General features: G+C 29.9%; 1 protein-coding gene across 2 annotated transcripts; it reads right to left on the bottom strand.

Moving 5' to 3' along the window:
* Positions 1-27,019, bottom strand: LOC143246358 (pre-mRNA-splicing factor RBM22). 2 transcript variants are annotated; one of them, XM_076492935.1, is made up of 9 exons: positions 26,875-26,955; positions 20,029-20,082; positions 17,792-17,954; positions 13,666-13,765; positions 9,730-9,902; positions 8,741-8,941; positions 6,686-6,930; positions 2,600-2,731; positions 1-520 (listed from the first exon to the last, which is right to left on the bottom strand). In XM_076492935.1, the coding sequence occupies exons 3-9, from the start codon at positions 17,812-17,814 to the stop codon at positions 264-266; spliced, it is 1,131 nt and encodes a 376-aa protein (XP_076349050.1). In that variant the 5' UTR covers positions 17,815-17,954; positions 20,029-20,082; positions 26,875-26,955; the 3' UTR covers positions 1-263. The 2 variants fall into 2 exon arrangements, with proteins under 2 accessions (XP_076349050.1, XP_076349051.1); XM_076492936.1 differs by having other exon boundaries at positions 107-547; positions 17,788-17,954; positions 26,875-27,019.

Below are 27,019 nucleotides of genomic sequence, written 5' to 3'. Positions count from 1 at the left end.
GATGAATGGAGGACAATTTTATGCTTGTTCTTTATATTTATGGTTTACAATACAAGAGTTTTAGATTAAAATATGAGAATTAGTGAAATACAAGACAAAAAATCAGTTTCTGGTGACACTTTTCACTTTCCTTTTTTATTTTAATTATACGATGTAACATTTGTATTTTTCTTGATTCAGAATATAACAAAAAACTTGTAGAATCATTCATAAGAATTTACAAGAGTTTAACTACAGACTTGTATGACATAACCAAATAAATGCTAATCATCTGCTGGTCCAGCAGAACCCATTCGTTGAGGATCTTGTGATGGATAGTGTATTGCTGGATGGGTTGGTGGAGTCTTGACTGTTTGGCTTTGTACTGATGTACCTGGTGGAGGTCTCGGAGGAGCAGAAGGAGGTGGTATACGAGGTGGAGGAGGAAACATTCCAATAGGTCGAAGTGCAGGTGGTGGGCCAGGTGGTGGGATTCCTGGTGGACGCAGAAATGGTGGCGGAGGAGGTGGATACCTTGGTCCTGATAAAAACAGGTTACAACTAAACACTGGAAGAGTTTCTAGAATGAGCTCTTCTCCCTAACATTATGTATTCTGTTGCTTTTATTATAAAGTCATAACAGTTGAACAGCTTTCCCTACCTTTTACCTAACATATCTGCCAGACACTACAGCAACAGTGCAAATGAAAGTAGGCTTAATTTAGTATGAAACTTCAAACTGTTACTACTACATTCTCAAAATAACACAATATTAACTAGAGTTGTAAAAAAATTAATAATAATACCAACTGGCTTTAAATAAAAACAAAATTCTGAACCACTGACCACAGAAAGGCAAGAGGCTGCAGCAATAAGTTACTGCATTTTCTTTTATTATATATTATTTAGTTACTTATTAACAAATTTATTTCTGCAATATTTAATTACTTTACATCAGATTCCTACTTAACATTAGAGAATTGATCTTGTACCAAAGTTAACATTTTCCTAATCTGAAAATATATATTTGATAAATACTAACTTCCAAGCAAAAAAAACAGCTATATCCCTTGTGCATTTACCATTGAGATTTGCATGCCACTAACCTTGACATAACTTATGTCATCATCACATAACAAAAGCCCCCCACCAACAGTACAAAAACACAAACTCCATGTGCATTAACACTCCTTAAGTACTTGCACTTAATAACACACAGAATAACTAAAATCCCATGTTGAACTGGTGGATGAGCCAGTGCAAATTAAACCTAGATGAGCTCCATGCAAAAAAGCACCTGAATGGGGCAGTCCATGGAGTGTAACACCTGACGGCAAGGATACATCCTTGGGAGACTGCATGTCAGCTTGACCAGGGTATACTATTTGCTCACGATGTAACGGGAGAAAAGTAAATAAACTCCAAGTGTTACAGGGATATGTGGAATAAAAACATGACCATCTGAGAACTTTCACACAAACAGTCAACAAAAAAAAAATAAGTGTAGTGTGATATGGCTGTGATCAGACCATACTGAGTGTGTTCACCTCAACTAAAATTAAATAGATGGACTCGGGCTGTAGGAGGAAGACACACTAGCTGTTTGAGGAGTATCATGCAATACAATGACAGTGTCACCAATGTCCTACTTTTCACCATATTGTGCTAAACCCAATCAATAAGAAACACTCCAAGGATCACCACCCCAGAGGCTAGAAACTGGTAAATGACAAGGTTCTTTTGTACTCAACTTGAAAAATGGTGGAGAATCCATACAGGGTAGACTTTAAAAAAGTGTCCAGATTCCCATCTTATGCTTTTAGAAAGGTCTTTTACTGGTGACAATGCAATGGCTGACAATGAAAATATATTCTGAAAAGTCAGCAAGTGTGAGCCAAAGAAGTGGGCAGTAAATGGGTCTGACCCAACAGGATAATTTGATGTGAAGAGTGTCAAACCTGACATCAGGAAGCGACAAGAGGAGGAGGACCTGGAAACTGGAATGGGAAGATAAGGAGCAGACTAATCCAGTACAGAAACATGAGTTGAAGGTCAAGGTTCAAAAGAGGGAAGAGAATGAGGAATGATGCTGTGTTGCTTCACATTGGATCTGCAGTGAATAAGGAATACTGCCAAAGACTTCTGGATGAAGAAAAGGAACCCAATAAAATTCACATAAATAAGAAGGAGTGAGGTGAATATTAGGAAAGAGCAAATTCAACCCCATCAGCAAAGGAGCTAAGTAAGGAAGGACACAGTAGAAAAAATTTTCAGGGACCAATAAGTAGAGAGAAGGAAACAAACCTCTCCAGAAAATTCCTCTGGGATACAATGAAGTGCCTGAGACATAAGTTGGAGGGAGGAGATGTAACACAAGAGTGGTCAGAAAAAGAAAACTGAGTAAGAGAGAGCAAAAATAAAAAAAAGCAATGGGTTTACTCCCCAAGCAGGTAAAAAACATTCCATAGAATGAGACAAATATTTAACTATAATTCACATCAAATAAAGAAATGAATAATAAATGGGACATAACATGAACTTTCAAAAGTTGCTAAATTAATTGTAAGATTAAAAAAAAAAAGAAGAGTGAGAGAGAGATAAAGATAATGAAAGATCATACCTGCTGAAGGTAAAGGTGGTCTGCTTGCATTTGGTGGAGGTGGAAGTGGTGGAGGAGGTGGTAGAAGTATGTTTGTTGTGTCTGTCAGGTTGAAATAGTTGTTTGTCAACTCCTCTGGTGGTGGTGGTAAAGCTAAAAAGTAGATAAAGATTTTGATGAAGCAGTTTTCAGAAGTTTAAACTTATAAAAACAAATTTTATTTAATTTAATGTCTAACTGAAAGCAACAATTAAGAAATTCATAGAGATATAAGCACAGAATTGGTACATTAGACACTAATGCACAAGGAATCTAGATATGAATAATGAATTTACTATGTTTATCTTCAGAAAGTGTTGTAAGCTTTTTAATAAAATGTACACGCGTGTTGTAAATAAAAAAATGTGTCACAAAAGCACTTGTGCTCAATATATATCTGTGAATTTATACTGTCAGTTTGATTTGGACAAGTTAGAGTGTAAATGATGTTTATATGCAAAATAAAAACACTTGTTCATCATATGGTTTGCATATTGTATTTGCACAGCTCCTAGAACCTCCTAAATGTATATCTAGTTTTTTTCACTATTCCTGTATTTGGTATTGACTGTCCTTTACCACAAACTATTGATAAATCAGCAATGCATGATAAAATGAATAGCTGATACCTCTGACATCAAATACACATGTTGAATGACAGTCTGTAAAAGGTTGTGGCATTCACACCTTGACTCCCACCCAAGCAAGTAAGGCTAAACTAATAATTTTCATTTCTTCTTTTGAACCTAAAAATTCAAACTATTACTTTATTACTCTAACAGATTACTCATCCCACTCCTAGAACCTTTACACTGCCCTCTAGTTCAGCCTTTATTTTACTAGTGAGTTGATTTAACAGAAGTTGCATTAATTTTTATTATTAATACAGATTTCATAATATGAATATGAAAATAATGACTAAACATGAAGTTTGTGCATACATTGTAAAATTAGACACTGCCACATAATACTGTCTGTTTATAATTTTATGAAATCTTGTCAGTAAACTTTATCTGCTATTAAATTTTATGTACTTACTGTCATCTTATCCAAGTTAGTTTTAACTAAAGGAAATATGCAAGTGCTTCAAATATTTGTCTGAGGCATTTGACAGGAGATGACAAAACAGAGACAATTGTAAAGAGCATTTAAAAATTACAAAGAAATGTAATAAATCACCAATGTAGCATATACAATAATAAGACCTAGGATAACAGAAGTTTTTTGTCACTTGTTTATGATACATGAAAAATAAAATGTAACAAGTCATACTCCCACTCTGGGTTTGAGCTCAAGATCTATAGTACAGTTTGCACAATGGTCAAAGATTAATCAATATTTCATATGAACCAAGGGCAGATTTTCTCTTAATTACATGTACACACTCAAAAATACTACAGTTTCTCATCAAGGTGATGCATACCCAAAAAGTTAAAACTGCAGAATGGAATCTTCTGACTGTTAAAACACAAATTGATATCCTTAAAACCTAGCAGCCTGTAATGTTAACTTCCAACTTATTTTCAACAAAACTATTATACACAGTAATAGCAGCTGATAAAACGATAATTTTAGAAATAATTTCCCAAAGTTAACTTGATATTCATGTATAACTTATCCATGCTTATAACATTAAGGCAGGCATACATCTCTTCTACAATGCTAAACTACCATAACAAAACCAGTCATTTGTAAAAACAGTAGGTATATGCCCATTACTACTGCAATGAGTATCACACAAAATTCATGGTGAAAATTTATTATACATGTACTTATAACTAAAAAATCTTGATTATACTTTTTAGAGTCACCATTAAATGACTCCAAAATCTGATGTAGTAACCAAAGCAGTTTATTAATAATTCACAATCACACTTTACTGTAATCACTCAAATGTCAAAGACTGAGGAAAATTTTTTATCCACATGTTTGAACACTAATGAAATCATAATAAAATGTACATGAAGGTTTGAAGTTATCCACTTACAACTTCACCTACCAATTGGTAAATCATTATGGTATCAGAATAGATGCAATTAATTTTTTTACTTAACTATTGCTACAGACTCTGTTGAATTGGCCATGTTTTTGACCCCAAATTGACCTTTATAGTTTCCATAGGGTAACCTCTAAAATGTTTTGTGTTTATTCCCAAAATTTTTGCAAGCCTTCACTATGCATTAACAGTTTTCTGAAGACAAAAAAATCATTTTTTTTCATTTAGTATTTTCACTAAAAATTCCTCCACAAATAGATGGAGTCAAAGTGTTGACTGCTCTTAGTGCAAAGTGATTTTCATGTTATAATTAAAAATACATTTTTCATCCAAAACCTTTCAAATTTCACTTGCATAATGCCTAAAACTTCATAAATAAATTTCAACCATTTTTTCTCAATAAAACTTCACATTTTTCTCTATCCTAGTTCAATATGAGATTGGTAACTTTAACTGAGCTCATAACCACCATAAAAATGAAATAAACCTAAATTACCCTTTTTCTCTTTCTGGAATAACTTCAAGTTGTAGCAAGGAACTACATTTGTTCATTCTAATTAGTTTTAAACTCGTAACAGTATACATCTGTTTATACTTAAATTTTAGTATTTTATTGCCCTTTGGATCATGTCTAAGTAATAATCCAACCACAGAAGTTGTGAATCATTTGGTGAATGTGTAACTCACATTGTCCAATCAAATTACATAAAGCACAGGCTACTTGCAAGTATACCTCAGGAAAAATTTATCATTTTTTTAACCTTATTCTAATTTAATAAGATTCTAATTTTTAAACTTTAGCTACTTTTATAATAATAAATAAAGAATACACAAGAAATGCAAAAAATATTATATTAACCTGGATCTTTTTTTTTTGCTGTTGAATGCTGGTGAATCTTAAACCTATGTTTCTATATTATGGTACTACTGCACTAAACAATGTACCAAACACAAAATAACAACATGCAAAAATCAAACAATGTACAATAGCTATTATGCTGTTTTTGGCTTTCTAACAATGCAACAATAGCTGTTAAAAATTTAGCTATCTTTGCTGATATGTTTTCCATAGGAATAAAGTTTGAATCGGAAAAATAGAGAATTCTCTGTACAGGAAACAATTTAATACAATATGTCATTTGACAGATTGAAACCTTGGCTTTTTATTGGTTAAAAAGAGTATAATATTAAACATTGGAGTGAGATACCAGCAATTTGTGAAAGAAAGAATGTGACAGGTAAATATTGTAGGGGTCTGATTTTCTATTTTGTGGCTCTATCACCAAATAAGATTGTAGGTTATAAAAATCATACTTTGTCCGAGTGATAAAAATATTAAAACTAGTAATTCATTTTAAATTATGTACTCCTCAGAAGGTTGGGAAATAAATTAGAAAGAATACCTAGAAAATAAATGTCACAATTCTCATACTGGAGGTGAGACTAAGCATTTCTTAAATATCTCCTTACAAAATTAACAAATTAAAACTTTTATAATATTAAAATTAGATTTACAAACTAAGTTAAATCTTGAATGTAACTAGTGCATTCTGACCTACTTGTACCAAGAGAGTTAAACAGGAAAATACAAATCCACAAAAAAAAATATGTTTTCACACACACTTATCACCACCCCAAGGTAAAAATATTTGTGCATGTTATTAATTTTACACCAAAAAAAAGAAAGAGTAAATGAATAAATTATTCCTAGTTAAATAATTAATTTTATCTTTAAAAAATATTGTACAAATAAAAAAACCTAGAAAAGATTAAAAACAATATTGTTTTGCATTTATTCTTAAAATTTGCTTATATGAGTACACAACTTAAAATACTTTTTCAGGATACATTTTAAATAATATGCACACCTTTATCATCTTTTTATGCTGACAGATGATGCAATATTCATCTTTTACTATAGCCTAAAATGTCCTATTTCACCTATGTCACTACAGATTCAGTTACCAGTTATTAATCACATATCAAGGTTTTATGAACATTTTTCCTGGTCTGTCTCTAACAGCAGATAAGTTAGAGAAGAAATGAGCAACTATAAAAGAGGAAATACAGACCTCCTGGTAGTCCTGGAACAGGTTCTAATTTCTTTTCTACTCCTTCCTTTGTTACTGAAGCTGCTGCTTTAGCCTGACTTCTTCCCCATTTGATTACGAGTCTGCGGCCACACAAGATCAGCTTATTAAAAGACTGTTCAGCAGCCAACTCGGCAGCAGATCGTGACGTAAATTGTATAAAAGCACATTGTTGACGGGATACCATGGTAACAGATCGAATCTCACCAAACTGATAAAAGTAATCTCTGAAAGAGAAATTCGTAAGACACAATGTCAAATTTTAAAATAAGTAGATTTGAAACTTTCTTTTGAAGTTGCAAATTTTACAAAACTTAGATATTATGTACTTTACATGAGTGCCAGTTTCTAAGGGAAAATAAATTTTAGTGTTAACCTTTAATATATTATTTAATTATATTTTTACACTAAAAACACTTAATGTGAAACTTTATAAACTTTCAGGCAGCTGTAAGTTCAGTTTATCACAAAAAACGTTTACGACTTGCTCCTTTCATCACAGGCTTGGTATAATATACACAAGTTTCTCTACACAATTGCACATGTTAATTATTTTCACTAACTTTTGATACAGCATGTGTATCTTCAAAAAATGTGGTAAACCTTTAATAAATATTTCAAGTATTTTGCACACACAAAATCTTTTTTAATGAAATACTTTTACTAAAGATTTAGAATCACATTTCAATATATATATATGTATGTATGTGTAATTTCTTACTATTTAGAGATAAATTATTAAACATATATTCCTTAAAATATAAAATAATAAATCAAGAAGTAAGGCAAACAACTATCTATTCTCATTACTACCTTTAAACTTGCTTGCTGGACATACATTGTTAAGCCTTTTAAAATTTTGCATGTGGAGAATATATAAAACAAATTTTTTTAGGTTTTATATACACAGTTGAATAACAAAAAAAATCACAAATAAATATAATAATACCATAGAATTCCACTATAATTTACAGCTTAGTAATTAAGATGTATGTAGGTTTAAAAAAATATGAAACTTCGAACAGACTAAAGACACAACCTACCTTCTTGAAATCTTGGTTTGAAAGAAAATGGTAGCCTTTTCACAGATTAAAATAGCTGAGAAAACCACTAGGGGACATTCTAAGCTGTCGATTGATTATTCACATGTCATATATTGAGGTAAGTTTATATAAAGAAATGTTTCAAAAATAGAAAGAGGTGAATGAGGCCACTGCATTTGACTCAGTGCATAAGTCATATCTCAGTGAAATTAAAAGATACAAGATTCTTATTCTACATTCTAGCTTATTAATATTAATAATTTGAGTTCCTAGTTTGTACAAAACTATAAACTCAGTATTTTGACATCACAAACTTCTAATTATAAACAGTGCTGCATTCAACATACCACATGACTCACCAAAATCTATATTTGGATGTGTTTCTTTAATATTTACTTTTAAATTACAAAATTAACTTGTGTATAATATTAAAATTTGGATTATAATCTATAATTTGATACAAAATTTACTGACATAAATTCATAAAATAGTAGTTCAACAAAATTTTGAATGCAACTCAACAAACTTGATGATGTGTCTTCTGATCCATGACCTGTCATGAAAGGGTTAATTTTGAATGAATGTGAATGTATGTATGTACATATGGAGACAAGTAACACTGATATGGGTAACTTTTAGAAACTGTAAAATGCTCCATAAAACATTGTTAATGCTAGGTATTGAACAATCATTCTAGAGTTGTGGTCGACTTTTTGGCTTCTTATCCCATAAAATTCTTACTTTTTTACATTTAAAAATTAGAATTACAGGACATTAGAAAATACTAGATTCACAGATCAAACCAAAAGGATTTACACTACAGACTATTGTCTGTAAAACATGGTGAAGAATGTAAAAACAGCTTCACTGTTATTACTTACAAACAAGTTGACTTTCAGTTATTATTCCAAAGATATATTTAACAGCAGACTTGTATAAAATAACAAAAAGCACTTAAAATCAGCAAACATATACTATTTGAATAATTACTTGCCTTAAATCTTTCTCAGTCATTTTTTCTCCAAGATTCCCAACATAAAGTGTTGTTATGAATGTATCTTCTGGAGGTTCCAACTTAGGCATTGTGTCTGCCCTTCGCAACAACTTATCAGCCACAGGATCATTGATACCATAGTATCGATCCTTAATATTTTGGTCAGCTAGTGGATCATCTGGATCTGTTGGTTTTTCATGTCTGTGAGGGAAAAAAATTATAAAGATTATTTTTTGTATTTTACTAGTTACTAAGAAAGTTCTAAATATGTATTTATGTACAATATGCTTCATGATATTCAAACTGAGTTGTTTAAAACAAACTACTGATTTCAAAACACAACAAATCTTTCTATAACAATGTATGATGAATAGTATGGCACTTATAATGAACTCAATACCTCTGAGAAATTATTCTTCTGTAGCAGAATATTTCACATATTTCATGATTAATATAAAAATAGCATTAATTATTTATCAAATGACAGATATATATAATAAAACAAATGAAAATAAATATACAAGCAAAAATATAAACCAAATTTGTTATTTAGAACTTCAACACTTCGCTTTGAGCTTCTTCTGGAGCACATCACCAAGGCACAAACCAAATAGAATTTATTATTTAAAGAAACTGAAGTTTGTACTGTGAGTTACAGTTTGTGTTTTAGTAGAACACTCCTGAAGAAGCTGTAAAGTGTAACATCAAGTGCCCAGTTAATATGCATTACAAAAATTTAGTAAAAAATATAAAGCATTTACTTCCAATAAGTTTGAATATTCAGGTAACAGTATAATACTGATAATTAGTAAACATTGTAAAAAGATCACATTTTAACATACAGCTTAACAGGTATTTCACTTTGTTATTTTAATTATTCTATCTGAATTAAGATTTTCCTAGATCTGGGAATTTAGGAAACTTGTTACTTTCTGTTCTTCAGCAATATATACAATGAACAGTTGTTCAAATCATTCACTATAATATACCTGTAAGGACATTCTTCTCCACGCTTACATTCTCCTTTCACCCAGAAACTACATATATGAGGTCGATTTCGTTTATAGTATGGTGTAGTGCGAGCCAATTTCATAAGTAAATCACTTGGTGCTTGAGCTTTAGCTAAGGTTCCATATGGTTGAGTAGCATCTAAGTTTTGTACCTGAAAACCAAATTTGTAAATATAAACTGAATTATTACAAAAATATCCAAATAACTAATTTTTCATAAAATTTGTAAATTAAGAAAGGCTGGTTAAATTCATAATAATAAAAAGATTTTCTTGCTGAGAAGTATGCATTATGTGCTGTATCTCAGAATTATTTTTCATCAAAATTTTCACTATTGAAAATGTCAGACTTTTAGAAAAGTAAAAAAACTAGACATTTTTCAGGACTAAACAGCAATGGGAAATTATCAGCATTATACATTAACACTATAGTAGCTAAATGAAATTGTTTAAATAAAATTCATAATTAACACAGTTCACACAAAAACAGTTGTTATTCAAGTAGTTAATGAAATGAAAGGCTTTTCAGCCCCTGAAAAAAGGCATACATCCTATTTTGCCATTTGGTGTGTGCTCTGTTCCCTAACATTAATCAAGATCATTAACCCTCTCGACTTAAATATCCTTTATTGCACATGATACAAAGTTTTAGTGTCTTACATCCAAACCTTTATTAAACTACTTTGTGTTCATGTTATACCAATTAGTACAGTATAAAAATCTTATCTGATAATCCATATTTTAGTAGTATACAAGTTTTAAGACGTAATTCTACTGGACAATATTCTAAAAAATCTTGAATTTCCCCCTAGTACGACATGTGCAACATTTTCTCTGGGTATCTTGTCTTCTATTTTTTTTTTACATTACCCATTGCAAGAGTAAGAAGTTAAATGTAAATTACTTACTACAGAATCATCATTGCTCAGACAAATCATAATTTTTATAGCATTCAATTATGTTTGGTTACATAGTTATTGAAAAGAAAATCAGACCCTTCCTGCCAGATCTCCTCTTACAGGATATGGTAATAGTTCTCTCTCATGTTTAATTGTATACAACATTCAATCAACAAAAAACATTTTCATCTATCAAATTATGTATTGTATAACATTGTGATCTGAACAGATCATAGTCAATTTCTGTCAGGTACAAGCAATGTTCCACTGAGAAACATAATAACTAACTTTGATGAATTTGTAATGGTTCTTATTGCATAGTTAGAAAGCCAGAGAAGTTTTGAGTAAAGGAATGTTGTCTACTTTTTACATGTTGTTAGTCAATATTCTTTGGTGCATTATTTAATTAAATAAAAGTTATTTTAATGCATTACTATCATTAGTGTTAAAAAGTAGAGTTAAGTGTCATCGACAAATGACAGCAAGAAAAAAGATGTTTATGATAATAAATTAAGAATAAACATGTTTTTCATGTTTATTCTTAATTTATTATTATAAAAGTAACTAAAACAAAAATACTTTAGATTAAGTAAAATAAATAATAGTAGTAATATAATAAAAGTGTTTCATGAGACATGCATACAAGCAGCACTTGTGTAACGTAATTTGATAGAATTCAAAGGTTCAATCCAAGGGCAATAAAACAATAAAGTGTAATTATAAGTAAATGTATACTGTTACATGCTTAAAGTGACTTAGGATAAATGAATGTAGTTTCATGTTACAATTTAAAGTAATTCTAGAAAGAAAAAACAAGGTTAATTGAAATTACAAGGTTGATCAAATTTACCAATCTCATTTTGTGTTTGATAGATGATCAAATATAAAGTTTCACTAAAAAAGTTTGAAATTCATTTAGGAAGTTTTAGCAATTACACAAAGGAAATTTGACATTTTTGAGCTGATTATTTCAATCTTAATAAGAAATTACTTTGCACACAGACAATTCAAAATAAATACTCAATATATTCATGGATAAATATTTATTTTAGTTTATTAAAAAATACTTTACTAAAAATATGATTTTTTTTATGTGAATAGTTTACAATGCTAACTGAAAGACTGCCAAAGTTTGTGAAGATATACACATACTGTAAAGTTAGAAGTATAAAGAGTACCAAGAGGCCACTTGGTCAGAGAGATATACACATACTGTAAAGTTAGAAGTATAAAGAGTACCAAGAGGCCACTTGGTCAGAGAGATATACACATACTGTAAAGTTAGAAGTATAAAGAGTACCAAGAGGCCACTTGGTCAGAGAGATATACACATACTGTAAAGTTAGAAGTATTAAGAGTACCAAGAGGCCACTTGGTCAGAGCCCTTGTTGAGAGAGTTAAATGATAAAACATTATGTAACTAATATTAGATAAATCGAAAGGAATATCTTAATGGTGTTCAATATACCCTCTATTGAACTATCTGGTCTCACTTTAATTTCATTTTATCATTAAATCACAAATAATTTTGTGAGAAAATGAGTTTCTGGATGATTTTAAACTGATACAAAGTTTATACAAATCTGTATGAACTCTTTCTTCTTCAGTTTACAAAATTGTTATATGGAATGAAATCTTGAGAAACCAATGTAAAATTTCTATTAAACAGAGAGAATAAATATTTATTTTGTATAGCTCAAACTATAAAATATTTTAACATGTGATAAGCAAAATCATGTTTTGGCTTGAGACATTCTCAAAATCTCCTTTCCACAAAACACACTCACAGTCAATGACTGACTACCCAAATTTTATGAAGTGTCTTTTATAAAGACACCTTTAAGTCACACAATCCTTCAGTTCTCAATGGGGTAAGAGTTTTATGGTTTTAAGAAAGGAGTAATTATAGTAAATGTGGTTAACCACTTCCATGCAATAATCATTAAAACCTAACAGCCAAATAAAATCAATAAAAAAGGTGTATAATCATGACAAAGCAGTGAAACACTGAAGATTTTAATTTTCTTAAAATTACAAAAATAATATAATAACTGATACCTTTAAGTCTATAAGTATTACACTAATTCAAAAAATAAGTTTAAAATTTCCTACAGTATTAATACTATCACTCAAAAAGATTGACAGTACAAAATAACAATTACTACTTCACTGCTTCTAAACTATTAAAGTAAAATAGTTTCAGGTTCCCTCACATTCTGCAATATTTTATATCAACCATTAATTAACTTTCACTTTTGTGAAAACAAAGATAACTTGGAAAAAAATTACGGATCACCTTTTTAAAATATTAATAAGTTTACTTTTCTAGAACAAAATGTACCTTTCAGGCTCATAATTTCTCCAAGCAAATGAACAAATGTTTTATATTATAATAAACAGAGAACTTAGAAGTTCTGTTTACAGACCTAGTTAATAAGAGATATTCTGAAAACAGATGTAATAATAAAATATTAGCCTCATTTTTCTGCTCAATTTTAAACTTTCTTATTTAAGGTGTTGCTACTCAAAACTTTGTGGCAGCTTATATTAACTGGATAGATATCAGAAAAACATGCAGGTTATTTGCTTCTTTTATTCAAGTTATGATACAAATTCAGTAAAATATCTTTCTAGATTCCAGCAGGTGCATAATACCCATGAAAATCACTATGCTATATACAGATGTGTGTGTTTAAAATTAAAATTGGTTACACAATTATATAATAATAATAAAGTATATTTTTACACAACATACTTGAAGTTTATAATAATCTCAATTTCTGGCTATCAGTACTTCTTTTTGATGAGATAAAGCCAGATATGGCAGTGGATTTGGTTATGCAGAATGCAAGCAAGAATTTTGTGAAAATGCGATGTCATAAAATATGACAAAGACATCTTTATGACAAGTATATCAACATATTATTAATAGAAGGACTAGTTTTACAATATAATAGGCAAGTTCTCTTGAAGCCCAGCATGAGAAATCTAGTAAATATCTAAAAATATTCATTCACCTCTCTTTCCATATTCTGTGAATAATATTCTTTGTTCACCTCTGACTTTGGCACTTCATCTTTCAGATTTAGAGCATGATCCCTGACCTGAACCGCAGACCTAAAATCATAGGATGAAAACAGTGCTACACATACTTCAAATATTGAACTAAAATATAAATAAACTCATACAAATTAAAATCTGTGATGACGAGAAAACCCACTTGTGGAGAAAAATATATATGTAAAAACGCTGATAAAAAAAAAGTTTCTCAACCTATAACAGCCGTTTTTACATATATATTTTTCTCATACAAATTAAAATATATACAGTCTAATTACAAATAAATAACAATCAACCAATGACAATCACGCTTGAATTAATAAATGTTCAAGGCAGTGTTCACAAGCTACTTCACATATTGAATGTATACGTATAAAACATGCAATTTGAATTTCTGTGAGAAATTACTATCATTTTTTGTTTACATGCAAATAGCAGTTTTTTTGTGTGTATTTGAATGAAAAGGGTACAGGTATGAAATCAAATTAGAAGTTTTATGTTTACTGGACTTTTCAAATCACAGTAAGAAAATCCAATACAACATTTACAAGATTAACTTAAAAATTCATAACATCATAAAACCATGCTGATAGTTAAAAACTGGAATCAGTTTTATGTCCTGTATAATTGTGCTCACTAATGTACTTGAATACATAGAGCAAATTTGTGACAATTGGATACCAATCATTGTCATGGATGGCAACCTAAAATCAATTAAGTCTGATGACTAGTTATTAATTTATTTTTTGACAACCAGATACTAATTACTACATAGTGTTTAACCTGTATTTTGGTTGATGATCTGCTCCCATATTCCCAAAAATCCTTGAGGACTGTTTTTGTGTTGTATTTAGTCAAGATTCAATATTGGATCTTTTTGATGGAAAAGAACTATTTGAGTGGATAACACATAAGACTTTTCCTCAAGAAGACTCAGTACTGAACTTTGTACACTGCTAACATAAATAGAACTTCTCATGACTTCCCCAAAATCACAGCAGATTAACCACTGATATCTACAATAAAAACTAGTTAATAATTATTATCTAGTTATAAAAACAATAAATATTATTAATTAATCATTAGACTTTTAGCTGTGACTGAATAGGTTACTTATCACAAGGTACCTGAATATTTTACAGTTTTCATCTTCTTGGGCATAGTCTTATACTTAGACCCTAAATTATTATCTACAATATGTTATTCATAATTACAACCATTTTCTTGCAAAAAATCAAGTACATTAACTTGATTGAATCATCTTTTTTTTTCAAAGCAATTTATCAAGTTAAAGTACAAAGGTTTGTGTTAAAAACATATTTCCAATAAATTATTTCTTGCACATTAAAACATTTAAATCATTGTAAGACACTAACCTGTATTATATACTAAGATTCCATGTTACAGGACACATTATGCTTTTAAATATGTTACTTTTTTACCTTATGGTTCTACATCTTTAAATCATATTGCTTTCTCAGCAAATCTTTTCACATAATTCAAGCTATGAATGAACCCACGGAATCAGAGCCTTTGATGCTTATTATGATTACAAATATGAGAAGGTTCATTTTTTTAGCCACTGCTTTACTTATAAAAAACAATTACACATTTTTATCTGCAAATAAACTTTTATATTACATTGTTTTATCAAAAACCTCTAGATATTTTCAGGATTAATTTGTTAATCTGTGTATGAAAAGTTTTCACATAACATGTGGTCATTACAATTTGTTACATTGCTTTCATTCTAGCTGCCTTAGTTCTTTGTAATTTCTTGAGATAGCATTTGCCCATGGATATCTGTATGACTGTAAAGCTGCACTTCATTCATGAATGTAGACAGTAGTGTCCTCCAAAACTAGGTGACACTTTAAGATTATAACCTCCTTTATGTTTCAAAGGTATTAATCAACAGTGAAATAGGTATATTCACATGTTGAGAAGAACAGCATTATATATAATACTATGAACTCTTGGTTAGTTTCCCCTCTCTTTCTTCTGTTAAGCTCAAATCCTTATTTTGGTAAGTGATGTTTAACTTTTTTTCTGCTACAGTTTAACCTGTAGCCATTAGTTGTTAACAAACATTTTAATAAATTCTTAGCAGAGTTTAAATACAAACTTGACTATCAAGGAAAAACACCATCTTTCTTCTAATGCATTTATCTAACTTTGATTGTTTTTAAGTTTAAAGTTTTCTTTTTACTCGGTATTTTACAAAGTATCCACTTTCTTTCTTTATAAAATGAGTTGGAGATATTTCAAAATGAACAGTTTTTCAATCTCCAGTTATTTTTCAGGCCTATTTTGATACTCTTTAGGAAATACTAGTTTACAGTATGAATACTACAAGGCATCTTTATGTTCTTATATTTTTTTCGTTAAACATGCAACAAAGAAGCCAAAAGAAAGCTCTGCTTAACAGTAGTTTGTTCATTTGTTTGGTTTAAGTGAAGCACAAAGCCCACCATGGGTACCAAAACCCACTTTCTAGCAGTGCGAGTCCACAGACATACTGCTATGCAAATGTGGAGCAGGTAACAGTTAAAAAATGTGCATAGCCAATGGCTATTATGCTGTTTCAGGTACAGTATGTGCAATCTAAACAAAAAATAATACCACAAGAAATTGCTTGAATTTTGAGAAACAAGACTATTAATTTTCTGTATATAAAAAAAAGTTACAATGTACATGGTACTTATAAGAATTCTTAACCTGCCTTAAACTTCCATAATATAAATTAAATATTGTTCTAATTTTTTTAATGAGGGCATAATTTGGTCTAGTTTCTTAAAAAACATGTTAGTCATCCAGCAAACTGAACATAACCTTAGAAAGAGAACTGTACAAGTTATGAATAATCAATATATCTCAGATTTGTGTAACATTAACTTCCAATCAGAGCAAGCTATATAATCAGAGTAACACTAAGCTTCAACCTCAGAATCAGTATATCTCATTGAATATGCTTTACTTACATTTAAATTGCAGAGATTAAAATGCATTGTTTCATCATACTAGTACATTTACTACTTATAATATTTTGCCACAATTCCAATAATATCTCAGAAAGTTCAGCATGTTTAGATCTAGGTTAGTCCTAAATACACATACTAAACTGATAATGCAAACCAAATCTATAATAAAAGTATAATAATAAAAAATAAAATTAAAAAATAATGATATTTGATATATTAAATTATACAAACAATACTGTTTACTAGCTGTTGGATTAAAGCATCATTACAGATGTAAGTTATTAAAAGATAAAAAAAACATAATCTAGTATAACACTCCTGATTTTCCTTCAATTCTCTTTAACACATTTTTAGCACAAAATTATGCAACAGGCTATTTGTGCTGTGATCACCACGAGTACTAAAAGATGACATTTAGCAGTCTGATTCTCAGGCTTACCAGTGTGCTACTGGAGGGCTCTGTCTTTTGACCAATGAAAATTTATTAAGCCCCTCCTAATGCCTAATATTTTAAGGAAAACTTAAGCCTAAAGTACTGATATTATGAGTATACACACACACATACATATTTCAATAAATGTTGATTTGTCCACATTTCTTAATCAATCAATACCAAACTTGACAGAGTGATACAAGATGACAAAAGAAAGGTCAAGGTTGGAATAGTTTCAGAAAAACTATCAATGTTGTCTAACCCTAAGCCTCAGCATTAGAATGAACTATGTAACTACTGTTGTTTGAATTACTGAAAACAGAATATTGTTATTTTCTGTACTGGTAACTTTATGTATTTTTATTGCACTTTTAACATTTATTATGCTAAGAGAAAAAAACAAAACAACAGAAGCACAATTTTATTCCTTTTGCTTCAAATGAGTTTTATGTCACCCATCCAACAGATGGTTATAGATAAAAAATAGCACGTACTTCTGATGGTTTCTTTTAGCCTACAGTCCAAATATTGTTAAAAATATTTCCTTAAAAGCTTTCTCTTGAAAAAATTCCACTACAATTTTATTCAAATTTCTCAGGAATGAAATTAACAATCAAAACAATTATTTTACCCTATTTTTAAAAATTCCCTTCATATGTTACAACTTACCATATTCTAGATCTAACAAACATGTTTGACAAATGTTTTTCAGCTTACTACACGTTTGGCAAACTTCTGTTTTCTTGAAACGCATGCGAGCACCTGGACACCAACGAAATACCGTAAATGGACGTGAACAGATCTTGCATTCTTTTCCAAATCGATCTTTGGTCTATTGAGAAACAATTTAACTGTAATAGCTCACATAGAAAAATATAAATAAACTTTAGAATTTTGGTATTTTTTAAGCATTCCCAAACATTGCATTCATTTTTATTTCATAAGCTCATTTCAAACAATGTATTTGATATTTTACCATATATGGAACTCTTTTGTTCTTAAATAAATGCAATAACAAAGAGTTTAAGTGATCTAAAAAAATGTTCACAATTTTTTGAAAACACAACTTTTTTTCAAATAATGAGAGAAAGAGAAACAATTGACTTTAGCAAAAATATAATATCCATATGTACAAGTATTACATACAAAATGTAAAAAATATCGATTTTGATATTCAATATATTCTTTATAGTGTATATGGTTTTATACAAGTAATAAATAATTATTCTTCCTTGCATTACATACAGTTTAGTTGACTGACATGAAATTCACAGAATAAGAACATCATAGCATGTGGAATACAATGACATAATACAAAGCTGCAATGCCTCCACTGAACTGCTTCCAAGTTCGTAATAGAGCTTTGCTTGGAATAGTTTATCCAGTAGACTAATTAACTCAGCTACTTAATGAAATACAAATAACATTACCAGACAGGGGGTCAAAAGCACATTCCATATCACACCGAGCTTAAATTGCAATATTAATCAAAACTTTTAATCTGTGCTGTCACAGGTCAAGAAGATAGCCCAAGACAAAGTGATTAGTCATGCAAATTGTTACCACAGATTATGAACAACCTTCCTTACATCTAAATATAAATTTGGATGAGCCTTGTATTCTACATAAATGCACTCAAGGACTTATTTATATATACCTGAATATTTTATTATTTTATCTTCCTCAACACAGTTTTATAAGTAGATTCTAATAGACTAATTATTATCTGGAATATATTATTCATCTTTATAGTACTTTGCTGTTACTATCATACGTCCCCACAAAATGGTTACTGAAATTATGGGTTTTACATTTAACGATCAAGAATCAACTTTCACAATGAGCTGTATAAGAAAAGGTGCATAATTCAATGTACACAAGTTCCTTTAAACTAGTTAAGAAGCAGTAATATTTAAGTTTAAAAACATTCAGAGAACAAAAAAAGATTCACATTTAAAGTATTTCAAAATCATCAGTTCACTCTCATGATGGTTTCTTTTTGTTTCTGAATTTCGCACAAAGCTCCTCAAAGGCTATCTGTGCTAGCCATTCCTAATTTAGCAGTGTAAGACTACAGGGAAGGCAGCTAGTCATCACCACTCATGCCAACTCTTGAGCTACTCTTTTACCAATGAATAGTGGGATTGACCATAACTTATAATGCCCCCATGGCTGAAAGGGCGAGCATGTTTGGTGCAATGGAGATTCAAACCCACAACCCTCAGGTTACGAGTCAAACGCCTTAACCCACCTGGCTATGCTGGGCCTTTCATGATGGATAGACATTAGTTATTACACTGTGATACTTTAACAACTAATCAAATCATACAAAAAAACAATAATGGTAATAACAAGTTTAGTCATTTTACCCAACCATAAAATTTAGACTCAATCAGCATTATAAAGGAGCATTCATGATTTGTGGTAACAATAGAAAGATAAGTGTCTGAGTTGAAACTCCCGCTCTTGTTTTATTTTTTATGGTCACCCATAGTGGTATATGTGATAGCACTGATTATGGATTATTCTTCTGCAACTCAATTCTCATTACAACAAACAGTTTGTGAAATATTATGGTGTTATTCAAACATTAGCACAGGGTGACAATGGTAACATTTATGTTTGATTTTACAGGGTGTTCGGAAAGTCATTGTGCACTCATATATTTATTAACAGACATGTTTCAAATACAGGGTGTGCAGAAAGTCACTGTGCAGTTTTGTAATCATATTTTGTTCAGCCTATTTCAAGCCAGCAACTGATAGCAGTGTTTAGAAACAAAATAAGAAGGATACAGGCCTGTATTACATAGCCATACAAATGAAACCATAATGTAATCATATTAAGCTTTAAAAATAGCAATAATTTATTAAAACAACATGCAACCTTTTTAAAGAAAAGCTTACCATTCGAATGTAAGGGTTGTCTCCGAGACATGTTTGGCATAAAATTGGAAATTCCTGAAATCAAAAGTAAAGAAAAATATGAAATCTCCAATGTTATTTACTTTGCACATTCTAAAAATTATTTTTTCTTTGATTTAAAAAAAAGTATTAAAGTTAGTTTAAGAACAAGCGTACCCAGTACAAACAGAACAGATTCTAGCAAATTTACTTATATAATTTACAATCAATATGTAAAGAGCATGATATGTAATTTACTACCCATGTTATTATAATGACTCTGGCTTTTCTCCTGATCATTTTTCTGGCAACTTATGCTTTTAAATATACTTTTATAATCAGTCTATAGTTTACTTATTCAACCTGTTGCCAGAAATGACAGCTTGCCAAGTATCTTTGTTTATGCATTTAGGTTGTTTGCATTCTACATGGTTGTTTTTGTAAATCTTGTAAACATTTATTTAATATCTTAAAACTACTATTCATGTATTTCTTATGGATATGTTTAATAATTTTCATGTATGTATTCTGCAGTTTTGTTAGTAGGTGACAGTAGTATTGAAATTATTTTATTGCTAAAAATGGTGATTATAAAGTTGCTAACTCACATTGTTTACCTCTAAATGAGTTTTGTGAATTTAATTTATGAAAATATTTTATCTTTAACACATTTATGATCAGAACAAGTCTTGAAGATACTATTGGTCCATACAAGTGGATGCACATTCTGGTAGCCTTCATCATGTGTTTATATTACAACCTCATGTAAATAATGTTACATTTAAGTGCTCTCTATTGAATAAAGAGAAAGCTTTCTTCATATACGGCATGGTTTGAGATTGTGTACAAGACAAAAATTATTATAACAAAAGTACTAGCACAAGGTAACAAGTTTTAACCATAGTTATTTATGTATACCTTTGCTTAATTGTAAATATTATTTTTAAGGAATCCATGAGATTATTTTCATGTTTAGTCACTAGTTTTTTTTTTCTGTAACTCTCAGTATTCAGGATACCAGTTGTGTGTGATTGTTTCTTAGTTGTGTTTTTTTACTAACTTGTTGCCTTCTTTTTCATAGTTAAAGTAATAACATGCAGTTGAGGTGAAACAGTTTTCCAAAACATCCACACAGGATAATGCTAAAATAAAATATAATGAAAGTTTGCCCTTAAGTTACACCCTCGTAGAGGAGTTCCTACAGTTCTTAGGTTACCCACTTCAATATAATTTCTAAGACATTTAGTCAAAAGAGATAAACCACAAACTCACACTAACTCATAGAAGTCTCTGTATCACATATATTTAATACTGAATGACATAGAAACTTGCAAATTTAAAACATAATTTTACTGTTTGTGTACTGAGAACATCAGCTCCAGACAAAACATGACAGAAAATAATAACATTCTATGTCTTTTTCTTATATTTGATTCTGAACTTGTCATCTTATATTTATTTACTTCAGCAGTGGATTATAACACAAAAAATTATCTTTCTTACTGTCTCTAGAATATTACCTCAAATTATGATAAAAAAATTATAACTTCTGCCTGAACAAATGTTACTCAGCTAGTTGACTCAATGTTTAATAAAACATACAACATGCAAATGGAAAGATATGTTAAATAAGCAAATTGATAAGTACAAGGGGTTGTTAAAGGCATTTAGAGAAAAAGACAAAATTTATCTGCGTCAGGGATACTACGAAGAATTGACTGTGATGATAAAATTATAAGTAGGTCACTAAGGTTAAATGCCAGGCTTTAGTTAATATTTAAAGATTAGCTGGTTGGACTTGTAGGACCAGTTCAATAGGAGAATGAAGCTTTTTAGAATAGTTGGTTTATGTTTAAATAGGGTGGTGTTTGGCTTGTTTGCAAGGGCTATTAAGTCAACTACAAACTTGCACTAGACAGTGGTGAGGGCCAGGAAAAACTTAATGCAAAAAGAATATGAGACAGAGAACAGCTTAGCATAGGAAATGAGTACAGAAGTAGTTCTAGATATAGGCTTAATGGTTGCTATTGTAATGCTAGAAGCATAAGAAATAAAACAGATGATTTTAGAGCAGTGGTAGAAAGAATGGATTTTGATATAATGAGAATAACTGAAACATGGTTAAATGTAGATGTTTTCAATGATAGGAATTTCTTTGAAATACAAGGTTACAGAATAAACAGGGATACAGTATTAAAGAGACTTTCGGTAAAAAGATGCTGCAAGGTGATTTATATATGAATATGCAGAAGTGGGAGGTAAAAAGTTAATGGTGTGCATTGAAAATTTGCACCAACAGAAGGGGGTGCTAGCTGATAAAAGCTATTATGTAAATTGAAGATACATCAAAAATAGTACTGTTATGGTGTGAATGCCTTCTTCATGCTCTAAAGCATTACTATAATTAATTTACTTACCCTCAGACACTAATATTAGGCCTATCATACTTTTAACACTATATTTTATAATTAATCCTTAAGAATTTTCAAGAATTAGATGAGTATGTAATTGTTATAACAAATGATTCATATAAATAGTGTTTCAACAACTTCTGCATTTGTTGTGTTCCAACCAGTCTGATAAGCTCTTGTTTGAGCAAAATGCATCATTGGCAGTGAATACAGCAAACATAATGTTTCTTTTAACACTGTTATTATATACTTCTAATTCTTGAAACTATTTAAGGGGGCTAAATATACAATGTAGTGTTAAACATATATTAAGCCTAATATCAATGCCTAACAAGAAGAAAATTAATTATTAGCAACCAAACAATAAAAGAACTCAAATATACACCTAACTGTTATAATTATTTCATTGAAAATTCATCAAATGAATTTTACTCTTTCAGCACAGACATACTTAGTATATATTACATTACACCAAAAACTAGAAAACAAACTTTAAAATAAAATATTGACAGAGAACATTTAATTGTACCTGGAATATAACCTCTCTTTTTAAGATCTCGTACTTTTGTCTTTTTATGCTATTGGCTTCAAAATATTGCAGAGTACTCAAAGTGAAGTCTAAACTTCCAGAGTTTTAGGATCTATTCATAGGCACATTGATTACATTACACAGACCTGCAATGGTTTTATTTTCTTGAAACTTTTTACAAGTTCTCCAGTGATTCCTGTATGCTGAATTCAAAAGTGTTACCCATTTTGTACAAATTTCCCACAAAATACCATATGTACTTTTACTTAAGTGAATCATTTTCATTTGAATTGGGTCACATTTTGTTATGCTTAAAATGTCAGATTTCTCTAGACCAATCACTACATCAAAGTCTTATCAATCATTCTAGAACTCATGAGAAACACAAGACTAGTATATAAACAGTTAACAGCCCACATGACATGTTATTTTTGGATAGTATTTGTTTGTATGTACACTTTTACTTTTCTTTTTAAATATTATTTATTCATTTTTACAGCAATAAGAAGTTGTGGAAATAACCCAAACATATTCTGTTATATTTGTGATAAATTTGTTGGAAAGAAACAATGGCAAAACATCACAGAAATCATCAAAAAAATGTATTACCCATATTTTGGAATAAAAGTTAGAAACCAAGACAAAGCATGAGTTCTTCACAAAGTTTGTACCAAAAAGTTGAGAAAATGGACTTAAGGTAAATAAAAGTCTTTGCCTTTCAAAATTCCAATGGTCTGGCAAGAGCCTAAAAGCCACAGAGATTAGTGCAATTTCTGCTCATGTAACATGCAAGGCTACAACACCTGAACTAAAAAGGAACTTTCTTACCCGAACCTTCAATTTCTGTAACACCTGTTGCTAATGGACCTGATGTGCCTATATCTATTCCAATGGATTAGGTTGATGTAGTTTCACATGATTCTGAATCTGACATCAATAAAAATGATAATAGGAATAATTTTCAACTTGAAACATCTAGTAAAACACAACCTTTCATAAAAGGTGAACTTGAAGATTTGACCCTTCCAAAGGATTTGTCAGAGATTTTTGGACTAAGAACTTAGTTTCTTCAGAAACATTATTTGACTGGTACAGAAAGTGTGAAAATGATTTGATACCATACTTCACCCAAGAAGATTCACTGGTTTATTGATATAATACTGTTGAATAAATATCAATACTTGGATAAAGTATACTATGAAGTGGGGTCATTTTTGATGGGGTATATGCTAGTGTACAAGAAAAAGCCCAACCAACTTGAATGCCTTCAGTAATAACTTTTTGCTTCCTCTCAAACTATTATATGACCCAATTTACTAGTTTTTCTCAACTCCTCCTTGATACAATTTTCTAAGCCATTGTTTTGTGTGAAAATTTATCAACAACTTTTTTCAAAATCTCAATACACTATGTTCTTTTGTTCATCTATATAATATACATCTTCATGAAAAATTAGATTCATCACCATCAGTCAGCTATTTCTCATAAGACTTTTTGGATTTCATAATTTCTTTTTTCAACCAAATTTCTAGCTTTCCTATAGTTCTATAAATCTTCCATCCTATCTCTCAACTTAAATATCTTAAAACATTTAATTTTAACTGGCATTACTGAACAAACCCATATTATTTTAAGCCCAAGAGAGCATATTTACTGCTTGATAATATTAGGAAGTCAAAAATGAATTAAGTTGTAAGATCTCAGTGGATAAAATCAAACCAAATCCTATCCTAACTCTGAATAATTTTCAGTGACATACTTTAGGGATTTGATGTTATTAAAAAAACAGGTCTCAAGATTTATTTTTATAGTTTTTTTGTTTTTTTTCATTTACCTGATTCAGAATTAGAAATCTTAAACCTGCCAAGCTAGTTAAGTTATTTCAAACCAAATGGCAGTGGAGTGCCAAAGCTTTTCAAAATTATAAAATGTAGAATTCTGAAAGAAAAAAATCCTCAGCTAATGCAACAATTAGATCATGATGTACCTAACTCCTAGTTCTAATGATTAATTTTGTTGATTGTGTATGAGAAAGCATGCCACTCCTTTTCATAGCATTAGGATATCATGAGAATAATAATATTTATGTAGGTGCGAGATATTTGAGTGAAAAGCAAAGATACATCCACAGCTTTGCCAACAAAAATATTAACTGATTAAATATTAAAGGGTTCCCAATAATCAATACCATTTTTTTATTTCTGAAACTATTTTACTATTATCTAATTTCTTTATCTAGTGTTTAGACAATTTATAATGTAGTCAAATACATATCCACTCAAATTTGATTTCAAAAACTTCATCTTATCCTAAGTTTAATAGAATAGGGATGTGTTATAATAAATACACACATTTATACAGTAACATAGTCTTTTCAATTATTTCTTTGAAACAAGTTTCATTGGATGGAAATAATTACTTTCAAACAATACATTTTCCATTTCTTGCCTTTTGCAAACCTATAATTACACTTGTATCCAGTTTGAAGCTCTAACATATGATGTTAAATAAGATGAACCAACAATAAGAAGGAAACCTGTCTTATTCACTTGGTTTCATATGGAGCTAAATTTATTATTCCAATGGAAACTTTTGTTATATACGTGGTGTTATTAATTTGTGTTTAAGAGAAGTTTTACTGTTTGTGTCACTTCTTGCATCTTAATAATAAAAAAAGGCAACATTATGTGATGCAGTGATAAATTCAGAACATCCTAACACTGCATGTTACTTGTTTGTACCACTTTACAAAACTTGTGGTTGTATATAAAAGTTGATTAGATCATACTACATATTAATCACTGTGTGATAACTTACACTGTCATCTAAATATCTAGCAGTCAAAACTTAAGATTTGCAAATGTTATAACTATTTTAAAAATAACCAATGGAGAAATAAAATTTGTTAACACTAACTAGCAACTATGTTTAAAGAGATCAAAACTTTATTTTTTCCAATTTATATGTGATAAACATGTGCACCATGACAAAAAAAGTAACATGACACCTTCCTAAATTTCAATCACTAATTGACTTTTTAAACCAGTGGTTCCCAACTGTTTTATGCCTTGTACTCCCAGTAAGACCTTTGAGCCAGCAACATACCCATGACACATAAAAAACTGATAAAAAACTTAAAAAGATTTATATTAATAAAAAGTTAAATACAAAAAAGAGAAATTCAAAAGTGAGTCATCAATACATTAGTGTTAAATAATAGTTGTTAGAATACATTATTAACTCACAGAGGCCACTATCCAATTTTGATATGTGGGGGTTTATTTTTAATGTTTTTAAAAATTTCTTCAGTACCCTTAGCACACCCCAAGGGGTACACATATCACAGATATTGAACCACTTTCTTAAATAATAGTGTCCAGTATTAATTAATCAATTATTATGGTTAATAAACTAACTACTCACATAGTAATATTAGTGATACAAAACTCATAAAATTTGGAGTTATTAAAATTTAATTTCCAAAAACTGCTAATTCGTTAATTAAGTCTAACTGTAATTTCATCATATACGTGATAGTTATAATACAAAACAAAGTTGAAAATAGAAAGTATTTGTTCTACCATAGTCTTACGATACCTGGTACGTTATATGAATCCAAACTATTTTTTAATGTAACTAAGTTATAACACATTCTAAATTGTCCAACTTCTCATTAAAATTAATTAAATTATAGGCATTAATAATTTATTCATATTAATTACAATTGACAATATCAAGATAAAGAACTTCAGTTCACATAAAACGTACAAGTTATAAATATATGTTTCACCAACACTGTATAGTGACAGCTTACAAGCATCTTTTCCTTATGTTGTTTTATTATGTATTATTTTTTTAATATCGAACGACTTGAAACAAAAAATTACTAAAATAAATGCCTTTTCTTACCGCGTCTTCCCAATTCTGCCGGTTATATGTATTCGCTCCTTTGGACGTCGCCATTCTTCTACGCTAAACAACAACCACCAGATAGCAGTGCTGCAAGTTTATTTACATTAAGATTTATTTTAAGTTTAATTAGTTAGTACTTGTT

The sequence above is a fragment of the Tachypleus tridentatus genome, chromosome 3 (assembly GCF_004210375.1).
Source record: "Tachypleus tridentatus isolate NWPU-2018 chromosome 3, ASM421037v1, whole genome shotgun sequence".
In the NCBI taxonomy this organism is placed as follows: Eukaryota; Metazoa; Arthropoda; class Merostomata; order Xiphosura; family Limulidae; genus Tachypleus; species Tachypleus tridentatus.
This window is presented reverse-complemented; position numbering and strand designations above follow the sequence as displayed.

Excerpts from the sequence above, each read along its gene's own strand:
- LOC143246358 (XM_076492936.1), bottom strand. The coding sequence starts at position 26,928 with ATGGCGACGTCCAAAGGAGCGAATACATATAACCGGCAGAATTGGGAA. Across the intron at positions 13,766-17,787 it reads TTAGATCTAGAATATGGTAA|GTCTGCGGTTCAGGTCAGGG; the intron begins GTTGTAACATAT and ends CTATGATTTTAG. Across the intron at positions 9,903-13,665 it reads CACAGAATATGGAAAGAGAG|GTACAAAACTTAGATGCTAC; the intron begins GTGAATGAATAT and ends TTTGGTTTTCAG.